The sequence below is a fragment of the Bos taurus genome, chromosome 21, assembly GCF_002263795.3.
Source record: "Bos taurus isolate L1 Dominette 01449 registration number 42190680 breed Hereford chromosome 21, ARS-UCD2.0, whole genome shotgun sequence".
NCBI lineage: Eukaryota > Metazoa > Chordata > Mammalia > Artiodactyla > Bovidae > Bos > Bos taurus.
The window spans coordinates 61385152-61398378 of record NC_037348.1 but is presented as its reverse complement, the minus strand read 5'-3'; the positions used below and the strand labels follow the sequence as shown (position 1 = coordinate 61398378).

At 32.6% G+C, this 13227-nt stretch overlaps 1 protein-coding gene across 8 annotated transcripts in view; it reads right to left on the bottom strand.

Moving 5' to 3' along the window:
* Positions 1 to 13227, bottom strand: part of PAPOLA (poly(A) polymerase alpha) — a 53460-nt gene that overhangs the window by 13482 nt on the left and 26751 nt on the right. For all 8 annotated transcript variants that reach the window (XM_005222128.5, XM_005222129.5, XM_005222130.4 and 5 more), the window contains 6 exon segments: positions 12369 to 12489; positions 11333 to 11417; positions 6741 to 6794; positions 6094 to 6213; positions 4865 to 4974; positions 2331 to 2452 (listed from right to left, as the gene is read on the bottom strand). In XM_005222128.5, the coding sequence (XP_005222185.1) occupies positions 2331 to 2452; positions 4865 to 4974; positions 6094 to 6213; positions 6741 to 6794; positions 11333 to 11417; positions 12369 to 12489 (612 nt within the window).

Genomic DNA, 13227 nt, shown 5'->3' with positions numbered 1-13227 from the left:
ACATGTAAATCCAAATGTTGGTCCTGACTCTTAACAAAGTACTCAAAAACAGTTACTCATTGCAGGAAAACCAAAAGCTAAAAAGCTATAAACAGTACTAAGGGATAAAAGTTGATTTTAAATTAACTTAAAGTTTCTGTTTCTGCAATCAGCACTATTATAACATCAAATTCATTTCATTTTTTTCAGAACACTTTTAGTTTGTGTTCACTCACCTACAGAAACATTTTAATGGAAGTAATTTGCATTATTAAAAAAAACCCATACCCCATATGTACGTACGTGCCTGTGTGTGTGTACAATGCATGTATACCACTCCAATTCCCAAATGACAAGATAACCTAGAGTGAATGCCTCAGAGATACCACTTGTGTATATTATAGATCAATAATGACCAAGTGGGGAAGATGAGATTTAACCATCATCAAAGAAATACCAACCAGACACTTAGTATTTGTAATATAATCTGGATAAATGGTCACAAAATTGAAAGCACCCCGAAAAAGCAGGTCACAAAAGAGTAGGTATCATTAAAAACCTCTTAAAAAATGCACATGATCTGTGGTTACATACATGCACTAAGAGTCTGTATAGATATACACTAAAATATTGAGACAGGTGAAATCGGCAGTGAGATTATGGTTAAACTCTATGTGATACAATTTTTGGACAAAATAAATGTCTGATCACTAATGATACATTTTATAATCTAGAAGATTTTATCTAGGTACTATCTTAAGTAATAGAATAAAAAATTAATTTACTTTAATTACAATCTAGTTGTTCCAAATATAACACTGCCATGTAAACAGGAATTCTAAAAGTCTTTAATCTGAATTAAAGGTTTTAGTTCAGTTTTTAAAGGTTCAGGAAAACCTAATTACCTCCTTTATAAATATTTCTATTTCACTAAAATGGCTAAGCATGGAAGAACATAATCTAATAATGCACATTCATTTCTAAAAACACATAAAATGTTTATATATTTTCGTATGCAGTAAACACACATGCAAGTATAGTTGCTTAAACCCATCAATAATGTGACACCAAGGTACAATCAGAAGACAAACTTTTATTTTAAAAATTAAATAATTTAATGATAAATTATATGCTAACTTTACGAAAAAAATAATAAGCTCAATAATAGGAAATACATTTTGTCATGTTCTAGATTTGATAATTCATGAGAAGTAATAAATAAGTGTGTAGAAAGGCTTTAATATAATGCTATTTTAAAAAATGAAATATACTTTTATGCATTTTACACCTAAAAAAATAGTACCTCTATGTTATGAATGATGATGATGGTGGTGGTAACAGAAACAAATCTGAGGATTACTAGTTTTACAGGTTTAGGTACATTTTATCCTCACAGATTACATAATAAGGTAGGTAAAATTACCACAGTTCTAAGGCAAATCAAGAACATGATATTTATACACAACTTGCCCAAGTCTCACAGCTAGGAGGCAGTGGAACCTGAACTTGAACTGTGTGTAATTTCATCCCTTTCTTCCCAATCCCAGGCCCAGATAATAAACCACCATCCGGAACGCAACAGTCCTTATCCTCTAACACATCCTTTTATTTTGTATTGTATCTTAAAAAATATATTGCAAACCTATATATATATATATATATATATATGTGAATATCTGTACTTTTAACCCAACATATGTACCTCGAGCTCACGTATTTTCACTGCTGTATTTCATTTTAAAAATAAGACACTTTGGAAACCACTTAAAGTAAAAACGTTATTTCTGCACTAAAATTTTAATAACTATAATAAATCCAAATAAGAAAAACATGGCTAACAAAAGTTATCCAACAGGAAGCATCAACAACAGAAGAACATACTACAAAACATTACATCTGGTTACCACTGCCAGTCATCTTATAATAACTTCTAATTTTTAAATAATACACATGTGTAATTCTTATAAAATACAATCATTTTCATTTAAAAAGTCATATAATTTACTTGATCTACATATTATGTAATTTAACTTTCTTTACTTTTCAAAGGAAAGTACATACTAATGTGTGATGTTAAATTGATAAGAAGAGATTTCTGAAGAGAACACAAATATATATATAAAATAATGCTGTGAAGTACTTCAACTAATCTGAAGTCTAAAGGAAGTTATGTGAAAGAAACTGACTAGGAGCAAAGTTTCACGTAACGTAATTTCCCCATATAAGAGATTTTCAAAATGCTGTGATCTATATTTCAAATACAACTTACTGAGCCTAAATTCTGAAATACTGATAGGCTGGACACATAAAACACTGATTAGTAATGCCTTCTAAGTACTTTCTAAATTTACCTTTTTCTTTTTCTGAAGCACATGACTAGGCAGTAGTTGATGGAGTTGCTTTCTTTTTACATGCATCGCAGCAATTTTCATGTCCACCTCAAACATCTTGCTGTTTATTGCTTGCCTATAAACTATACAAATTAGGAAATTGTTACAAGCAAAAGAACATGCAATAAAGGCAGTTAAACTCATTCAGGAGAAGCTATTCTCAAGTAGGAACCCGTTCTTCGTTAATACTGCCTATCAGTAAAATTATCTGGTCAAAATGTCATCTCTGATCTGACATAATTCATTGCCTGAGCAAACTCTAATAAATGTCTTTTACCACAAGGTATACATAATGAATAAAAAGAGACTATATTAATTCTTCCAGTGTATTAACTCTTAGAGTAATAAGAGTTAACTCCTCAAGGAGTGACAATTGGGGAAAAGGGGTTTCTTAAATTCATACTTATTTATGCTGCCGCTGCTGCTGCTAAGTCGCTTAAGTCGTGTCCGACTCTGTGCAACCCCAGAGACGACAGCCCACCAGGCTCCCCCATCCCTGGGATTCTATTTATGCTAGCAATATATAAAATTCTAGACCAAGTATGTAACAACTGCAACAAAACAAAAGTCAGAAGGTACCCAAATGGAAAATATCATATGTTCTTGACATGGGGAATATAGCAGGAAATAAGAGACCAAAAAAACCTCAAACTTCATTCTAGTGGAGAATAAAATATAATGTATATTTCATATCAGATGGGTGATAAGTGCTATGGAGGAAAAAACTGAGTAGGGGAAGAAGACAGGAAGCTTAGCAGGGAAACAGATTACATGTGAGTGGAGACTCACATGAAAGTTGGTAAATAAGCTCAGAGTACCCTGTGGGATCCTTTCTAGGAAGCGCAAACACTAAGAACAAAAGGTCCTGAGCATGCTTGGGATGTTTGAGGAATGACAAAAAGGCCATGGGGAGAAGGGAAAGTAGAAGATCCATAAGCCCTTATCTGTAATCCTAAAGTCCCCAAAGACAAATTCTGATCTGAACTATTTGTACCTATACTGTATGTAAATATTATATAGAAATATTACTGTCTTTGACTATAGAATGTTGCTCCCCACTGGAAATATTACTTTATTACTTTCCTGACCTCAAGACACATGGATAAAGGATTCTGAACTTATTATAAGTTTTATATATAAAGAAATTATATATATGTGTACACAATCACAAAGAAATGAGGTCAAAGTCATAATGGGAAGACTAGGTCACATAAAGGCTTGCAAACCACAGTAAGGATATGGACTGATTCAGAGGGAGATGGGTACGCTTTTAGTAGGTGAGACATGATTTAGCTTAGTATCATCTGGATGCTGACTGAGAACAGATGAAGGGCAGAATAAGAAAATTACAACAATGGCAGTGATCCAAAAGACCAGTGATAAGAGGCTTGGGTAAAAGCAGGAGAAATAGCAAATAGTACCAAGAATCTCAATGTACTCTGAAAATAGGGACAAGATTTTTTTTTTTTAATAGATTAATACCAAGTATGGGGAAAACAGGATTCAAAGACTGTAAGATTTCTAACTTGAGCAACTGTAAATTCACAGCTGCCAGATCTCATTTCTCACCTGAGATTAAAAAGATTTAATGCTAAAGTAGACAAGGGCAAGAACTTGAGCTTTCAACATGTTACATTTGTTTTGTCAGAAAATCCCACAAAGTATTCCATTAAAATGTTTCAAGATACAGGACAACCAAATATTTCTTTCCCCAATATTTCTTTAATATGCTATAAAATCTTGATGGAGCATAAGTACAAAGTGTGATAAGCAGTTCAACAAGGTATAATGCACAAAATAAATTTTCTAGTCCAAGTATCTCTACATGATTTGTTACTTCTGTAGAGCCTTAGCTTCTGCTAACTACTTCTAGTAGTAAGGTTTTAGTTAAACCATACTACCTTGTATCTCAGGTCAATCCAAAATGTAACTCATACTGTATTCCCTAGTCATGAACTGGAGAAGGAAACGGCAACCACTCCAGTATTCTTGCCTAGAGATTCCTCATGGGCAGAGCCTAGAGGGCTATAGGCCACGGGGCCGCAGAGTCGGACACAACTGAGCGACTAAGCACTTTCATGAATTAAAACTTGAGTCTATAATTCACAGGATAAATAATCTCATTTCACCAAAGTTTAGCTCCAAAATTTTCTAAGGTTCAGGACTATTAAGGCAATCAGACACAGACTCAGTCTTTTAAGAGAATCAAATACCCAGGCTATTTCTAATTTCATAAAGTAATCACACACAACTTAAATTTAAAGTGGTTCAACTGTTTCATTTTAGGTATACCACAAAAGAAAAAAATTATTTAATATATTAGACATTACTGAAACTAATACCTAATCCAAAAATATTAAGGTTATTTTGATGATCACTGTAAAATATTCCCAAGTAATTACAAATTCCCAAGTTATTACAAATTCTACTATGGTATACATGAAGATGATTCAAATATGCAAGTATATGTTTTGATTATCCAAGGAGAAATATACCTGTATCTGTGAAAGACTGAATATCATAGGTGAGATCAACACTGAGATTTTCAGAGTTTTCTGTTTTTTTAAACACTAACCCAATCACCCACATCGTGCGAAATTCTTCCCTGTAAAATAAAGAGTATTATAATAATTTATAAGGATTTCATGAAAACAGTTATCAATGTGCTTCACAACCCAATGTACATGGAAAAACTCAGAATACAAATACACAAGCAAACTAAGTTATAAACCAAATTCCATCAAAACTCAAATTCCTCCTCTACATCTGCCCTCTGTATTTCTACTGTTTTATAAAAAACTGGAGTCCTACGACAAATATCCTCTTCATTATCTATGTACTAACAGCCAGTGTTTTTAATGATCAAAAGTACCAAAGGCACTTCCAAGAAAGTTACATAAATTAATGACATTTTAGAAAAATCTGAAACAAAACTAGTCTAGATATAAAAATTTAACTAGACCTTAATATATAATTCCTGAAACTTTTAAAACTCAACTGAAAAGGTAGCATGAAGTCTGACCACAGCATAACAACAAGAATAATGGGTGATTCAGCTACTTTTGAACATTTAATGATACATCTATTGAACGGATCGGTCTTTTTAATGATTAAGATTGCAGCAACAAAAAAAATGTATAAAAAACTCAAATGGCAACTCTTTTACATGAATGCAAAAGAAATTCATCTATAAAAACAGTAATAGCTATTCTATTACACCACCAACTTAAGTGATCTATTTACCAATATTTTTCAATCTTTAGTACTATATCTTGAAAAAAAAGCTATTAAAACTTCCCTCGCCCACCAAATAAAGTGGTTATAGGCAAAGCAGAATTTCATATGCTTAATAAAACTGCAACAATCAAACTGGAAATTGACCTATAAAAGATTCTTAAAATAAAGTGAGGCAGCTTTTAGTAACTTATGTTTTTAAATTCCCAGAATCCACCACAAAGCAAATTTTTGCAAGGTCAAATCAAAGCATTTTCTCTTTGTAAAAAAAATAAAAAAGCAAAGATTGATGTTTGATACAGCAGCTATTCTAAAAACCACTCTACAAAAAGGGGAGAAGGTATATTGCTAAAGTGAAGAACTGGAACTCACTGGTCTGACCCTGATGTGCTCAAAAGAATAGTGACTCGAGTTATTAAAAACTGCCTATAAAACTTCCATGAGCAAAAGCTGAAAAGATGGGGAATCCAGATTTTAAAGAATTGCTTACTTGTCGGGATTTTCTTTGGGTGCTGGAAATGACTGGGGATTCACATGAGCCAGTGTAATAAACTCATTCTTCTCCAAACTTCCAACCAGGATTCGGATTTTTGATTCCACCAAGCCCACCCTGAACAAATGTCACTCATTATTAATGGAAATTATTTTTTAATTAAAAAATAAAACAAAATGCACAAAGTCAAGTAAGTTTGTATAAAGCTATAATATGAAGATAACTTGAATACACGAGGGCAGTTCAAATGTCTCAACTCCCATAGATAAAATTAAAACCTTATGTTCTAGCTCAAAAATAATGAAGTAAAAACCGCAAGAAAAAAATCAAGTCACATTTCAAACAAGGAAGGTTACAAAAGACATCCCCAGAAATATTTACAGACAAAAATCAGTAAACTAAAAGAAAGCACTTTAAATACAGTTAAGAAATAATACATGGATCTCTATAAGAAAAAAAAAAAAAAGTTGTATATGGATCTCCAAATTTCTATACTTCCATTAAAACTTCCATTTAAGTAGTAAAGCTGTATTTATGAACAAAATCAAACTTGATGTTTTAAGGACTTCCATCTCCTACTGTGTTCTGGGGCTATCTGATTCGTTCTGAAGTATTTTTTTTGTTTTGTAAAGTCTTTTACTCACCATTCTAGGCGTTGTTTTTCAGTTGGTGCACTTGCTAGAAGTACAATATAATGCCTTTGAAGATAAAGACAACATGCTATTTATTTCATTTAAGTGCTTTGTGCTGGATATTAACACCATAATGTAATAAGCTTTGTGACAGTTATAGATCAATTCAGCAAGAGAGAATTGCAATTTCAGTTTGCACATAAAATCATAAACACTAAATTCCACAAGTTTAGCAACTACTGGGCAAGTTTAATTCTTCTGTAAAAGAAAGTAATTTTATGAAAAATTACCCCCAAAGCAGCTTAATTCAAAAACATTGACTAAACATCACTGATAATTTGGTTCAATGATTCTAGTGGAGTGCCTTATCTTTAAAGAGCCACCTCACTAAAATATAACCCATTAAAGCAAAATTGCTTTGATGGAAATAAAGCACCAAGGCTTTAGCCACAAAAGCAGGATCACTAAATATACACATACTACATCAATAATTTCAAAAATAGTATCCAATACATTATGCTTTTTAATTCAAATTAAAAGGTAGCAAAAAGTAAACAATACTTAAGTCATGCCTCATCATTTTTTTCAAACAACACTATGAATTTCTATAACAAAGAAGCAGACATCATTAACATGAGAGTAACAAAGTAATATGATTTCTATGTGGAATTCAATACCATTCAAATTGGAACAAAATCAAGTTTTCATTTCAGAAAACATGATCATGACCAAGTATCTATTTTCAAATGTTTTTGAAACAAACTATTTAAATCTAAAGTATAACTCAACTTCATAAGACTGAAAAAAAAGAAAATTCAATTCAATGTACTTTTCTACAAAATCCATTAAAATGGTGACAGAAGTTAAACTTCTCACCCAGAAACTTTACCTCAAAAAGCAAACTGACATCATTACTGAATCCAGATACTAGTTGGAAAAGTCAAGAGTATGACCACAATTTTAAATAAACTTGATGTAGAAACTTAAGGTTAACAGAGATAATACACATAAATATGAAAACATGCAGAGAGAAAAGTAAATATGCAGTCCAACTCCAGAGACCAATACTTTCTTTCCTTCACCAGTTTAATTTGTTCAGCAATTATTTAGAGCAAACCAAACATACGAAACACACACAGATGGCCCAAATAAATAGAAGTCAAAAGTCACATAAAAGCACTAAGAGCTCATGCATTTTACGTATACAGAAAATTCTCTTAGGGCCCTACATGCTCTTGTAAGTCAAACAAAACCCTAATAAGCTCAGTAACCTGAGTTCGTTTCCTGGGAGTTTGAGAATGGACAACAAACTTTATGGAGGGGGGCGGGGGTGGCGGGGAGGCAGGGGTATGGAGAAAAATTGAAAAGTATAACAACTTGTAACAGGAGAAGACAAAGTATAAAAAGCAGGCATGCACACAAAAACTCAAGAAGACAAAGTTGTCCGGGTTCACCTATTAGGACAAAACTCAGATCTCCAAATCACTCTAGCACCACACTAGTGAAATAGACGCTCTTAATGACCATCTGAGTCTTTAACAAAAGCTTAAATGATACACAGTGTTTTCTATTTATGGCAAAATATAAAGTTCACTTGAACATAATCTTGTTGGCAATTAAAAGTTTAAAGTTCTAAAGCTTAGAGAGTTCAACTTTGGTTCTTACTGAAAGCCAATGGGCCAGGGCAGGGGAGGGGTCTACTCTGCACATGGTTTACAATAAAGGCATCTGTTTAAATATAGCTGAAAGTGTTAAACCACCAACAAGTATGTACGCTGAAGTTAAATGTTCTTGACTCAGCCACATTTAAGCAAATATGAAGTGGGAGGTATAAAACACAGTAATAGAAATAATCTGCCATTAATAAGTTTCCTATCAGAGCACAGAGACTAAAAATAGCTCCAAACTTAGACTATATTTAATTTTGTTGCTGCTTCAAAAAATACTATCCTCTATTTCACAATGTCATGATTGTGCTTCAGGTACTAAAATGGAAAAATGCAAAAATGATTAACTTCTCCCCAGATTTAAAGATTATCAGTTTTCAATTAAAACCTAACTATAAAAACCTACCACATACTGAATTAAAACCTCTTTAAAAACACTTAATTTAGTTGTTCTTATTACCTCACAACTATTCATCCCCCCAAAAGCATTTTTTTAGGTAGGTTTCCTGGCCATTTCATCACATGAACATTTTCCCTGGGTAGGTAACAACTCCAGACATTATACCGAAAATCTAATTTATCTCTTTAGCAAAAATCCTTGCAGTTCCATCTTCAAGTAACTCAGGTTCAAGAAATTATAGAGTTCATTGCTCTTAAAGCTTTTAACACGTTCTGAGGTTAAATTATTCTATACATACAGACTCCTTGAAATGATAAATTATTAGTCTTATTCTTGAGAACATTTAGTTTTTTTCCCCTAATACCTTTCCTTCCTTGTTTCCTAAGGAAACTGAACATCTGAAGTAAGTCTTCACACTTCCTATGTCAATAGTGATTTACTTTACTGCTGGTTACTTATGTCAGCTTGAGTATCTTTAACGGTAGAACATGAAAAGTATTTTCTTAAGACTGTAAAATTCCACAAGGCAATGTTATCCCTTTTCCACAAGCTTTCTAAGACAACTGAAAATTTCCTTCCTGGTTTTCTCCCTTCCAAGAAAGGTAGGCAGGTAGACCACAGATGACTTAGAATCCTATACATAACAAACACAACACTTTCAGGATATACTTGAATAAGCTTAACCAACTTTGACAAGAAAAAACTAAGCGGTTCAATTCAGTTGAACAGCTAATCTTTGGAGTATTTCATATAATATAGTAAAAGAAAAATTCAAACCTGGGAATACTCAGTCTAATGATAACAATTACGAATTTTTTAAGAGGAAAATTTTTGAGAAAAATTAAGACATAAGTGAATTTGGTATAGGTAAAATCAGCTGCTTGTTGTCATTTTTTCAAATCTTTTTTCCCAGGACTCACAGCTGAAATTATCTGATACAATTTCCTCTATTTGTTGCTGCATCCTCATTTCTATGTTTCAAGTTGCTTTTAATAACCTAAAATAATTTGTTCCAAGAGAATTCAGTAAAGATAATCAGTCAACAGACCACACCTTACATGTACTATTTGGCACACGTTTTGAAGGATAACCTAAAAGTTTTAAAAGAAAGATTAAACAAGTGTCAAAACACACACACACACACACACACACCCTTCCAAGTTCTAGTAATACAAATTTAAATAGATGACAATATCAAGATTTGTTCAGCTTCAACACTAACCTTTCTTAAAGTGAAAAAAGAGAAAGAAACCACTTAAGTACGTACTTAGAAGAACTTCATTCTACCCACTTCTCATTCCTACAAGAAAATGGGACAAAAAGAAGAATCTATCTAGCTTCATCTTGGAGTTTCAGGGATTAAGAGATGCTGATACTTCTACAAGATCAGTTTCTTTATTCTCTTTACAAGTAATCATGTGCTCTCTCATGCCAGTTTTTAAAGTATCAAAATATGTTTATTAGTTTAAATGTTCAAAGGTACTTGCTCAACAGTGGTTAAAATAAAAAACGATGCAAACTTGTCCGCCAAATGGAAAAGCACAACTTATGGGGAATAGTAAACAAGAACATTCAATGTTACGCTATTTAAAATTTTTACTGACAATGCAGTGCTCCCAGAACACAACAATTAAGCTGGCTCCATTATTGCTTTTTCATGCAAAAGATACAGAAACAAAACACAGAGACATCATGAAGGTCATCATTCTTATTTTTAATTGGGGAAATAGCATAAAGCAATCTTGCTTAGGTTATTACAAAACACAATCCAACATAAGATCAAATGGTCAGGAAAGTTTCAGGCATTAAAGAAAAAAAATTTTTTTAAGTGGGACTTTGGCAAGTTTTCAGCTCAGGGCAAATAAAAGTGCAAGTCCATTTTTTTTTAAAGTCAGATTTATTATAACTTACAGTTTTCATCAAAACCAACACAATCAGGCTATTAACCTATACTGAAGTATTAAATCATTATATTAAAACCATTAGTAAAAAATATGACACCCACTGCGAGTCCATGAAAATATTTGTAGAAATACTTGAGGGGCTTTATGAACAGTAAGGGGAAATGGTAGGCCAATCATGTGCTGTAACGACTGCAAACATTTTGCTGACTACATATATTGACATATTATTAGCTCTGCCTGTGTTATAGAAAATCTTAAGAATAAGCTTCCAGAACTGGATGAAAATAATTACTTAGAAGAGAATATTAACTACAGATTTTAACAGTTCACTCCTTTGCCAAATTATACAGATTTAGAGTTTTGGTGATGACTAGCAAACCCTCAGAACTGATGTTGCTACAAATGCAGAAATTCGGTTACATCAGGCAGCAAAACTGTAGGGACTACACTGTACCTTGACAAAATAATAGTATGTTTTCTAAAACAGTATGCCCTTTGTAACAAGAAGAAAACTTGTATACATGTTTAAAGCAAAATTCAAACTACATTAGTCTAGCAAGAGATGTCACATATGCTACCATTAAAATCAATACTTAAGAGAGCAACATGTCCGACATGCCTTAAAATACATACTTGTACTTTTGAAAGAAGTTTGGAGCTTCAAAAAGTTTGGACCACTCTGCCTTACTCAGCAAAATTTCATCTGTGATAGCAAGACCTAAATTAAAAACATATTAAAATATTTGCATGCTTCAGTCTAAGAATCTAGAATTTTAAAGATCTTTTAAACATACCACATGCATTCATTATAATCCTAAAATCATAATTTTAACAGCAATTTTAGTCTACAGACTCTACAGCATAAAGATTCTTACATACGTCCACTCTTTTCAAAAACAAAAAAAGCTGGAGAACTTGAGATTCAGGTTTCTGGAAAATTGCCATTACTTTAAAATGCCATGCTCATAGAATGCCTCTCTCCTAAAACTGAAGCACTTGAGTTACCCAAGAAAAAAAAAATTTTTTTCCATAGACTTTCCTGCCCTTCTAAAAAAATTTCCTGTAAAAGGACAGTAACATCTTCCCATGAAGAGCCCCTTTAGACTACAAAAACAACTTTACAAATCTGAGTTTGAAGTTGGTAGTCATACAGCTGATTCTATTTCCTTGACTTGTGTCAAATTAAACAATCCAGTTCAAGCTACTTCCCTCAAAGATCATTTACCATAGCTACTCCTTCAAATTAGCAATACTCATAGGATTCAGAAGTTTAGAGGTTATTCTAAAACAGTGGGCAGTGTGGCCAAAATCCTACTCAAAGCTTTTTCCAAGTATACAGCCTGCTAAAAGCCTCTCATGTCAATCAATGGAGAGAAACTGATACTATTTAAAATTTCACATGGCAATAGTATGGCACTAAATCATAAAAGGCCCAGCTAAGGACACAGCTTTAAATGTTAAATCTTCCAATATATAATTAAGAGTAAATTGCTTAAAAGAAATTAAACTGAGTTTTTCAAGTTAATTCTCAAATATAATCTGTACTTAATAACACCAGAATCCACTTTGGTGAATGCTTTCTTCCATTTAATTGAATACCCGATTACTGGGTGAACAATGGTATGTAAATCCTTCCTGTATAAAGGAGAGCATAAGGATAAACACTTACCTTGTTTAAACTCCTCAACCATGACCATCCGTGTTGAAACGGACACATTGTACGTGGAGTTCTGTTGTGGGTATGCTGGTGTAATTATAGGCATAAGATGGTACCTATCACTGGGGTTTACCTACATACAACAACAGCCAATCAGTTTCTTCAAGTACATAGTCAACAGATACTTGGACTTTTTACCCCTTGTTAAACTGAACCAATGATTAAATTTTATTTCATTCATAGCTGGAGTTGAGAAAGAAAAACCATGTAAAGAGACTTTTTTTTTAAGGAATTCTTTACAGAAACTGTGACTTGGTCTTAACTAATGGGTTGTTTCAATCATTTGGGCATGACTACTCTGGTGACTGTACTAGAAACAGTGAGCCTGTTGAGCAAAATAAAGGTTCTAACTGGCACCTACTGATGTTTAGTTTTTCTTTTGTCAACAACAGAAATAGGGATGCACACACAATTACATTTTTGAGAAACGTCACATTACAGCATGTTCTGTGTAAAATGAATTTTAAACAAGCTGGAAACTTAAGTCTTTAATATACCCTTAACTTATCAGGAGTAGCTTATTAACACAGGGTACAACTACATTATCCATGTTGGTATCATTTTAAAAGATAACAAAACAATTTAATAACTATTAATCTTAATCCATATAACTAATGACGAAAGTGGCATTTTTTAACAGAAAAAATTGTAAATTCATATCCTTCCCAAATTAAATTGTCTTGAGGTTTGGAAAACCTGAAAATATACAACCTGATGTCATTAACAAGGCTTAAAACTGAAAATATTTTTGATACTATAATGAAAAAATAAACAGTGTAGATAAACAGAATTTTATAAACCTAGAAAGCCT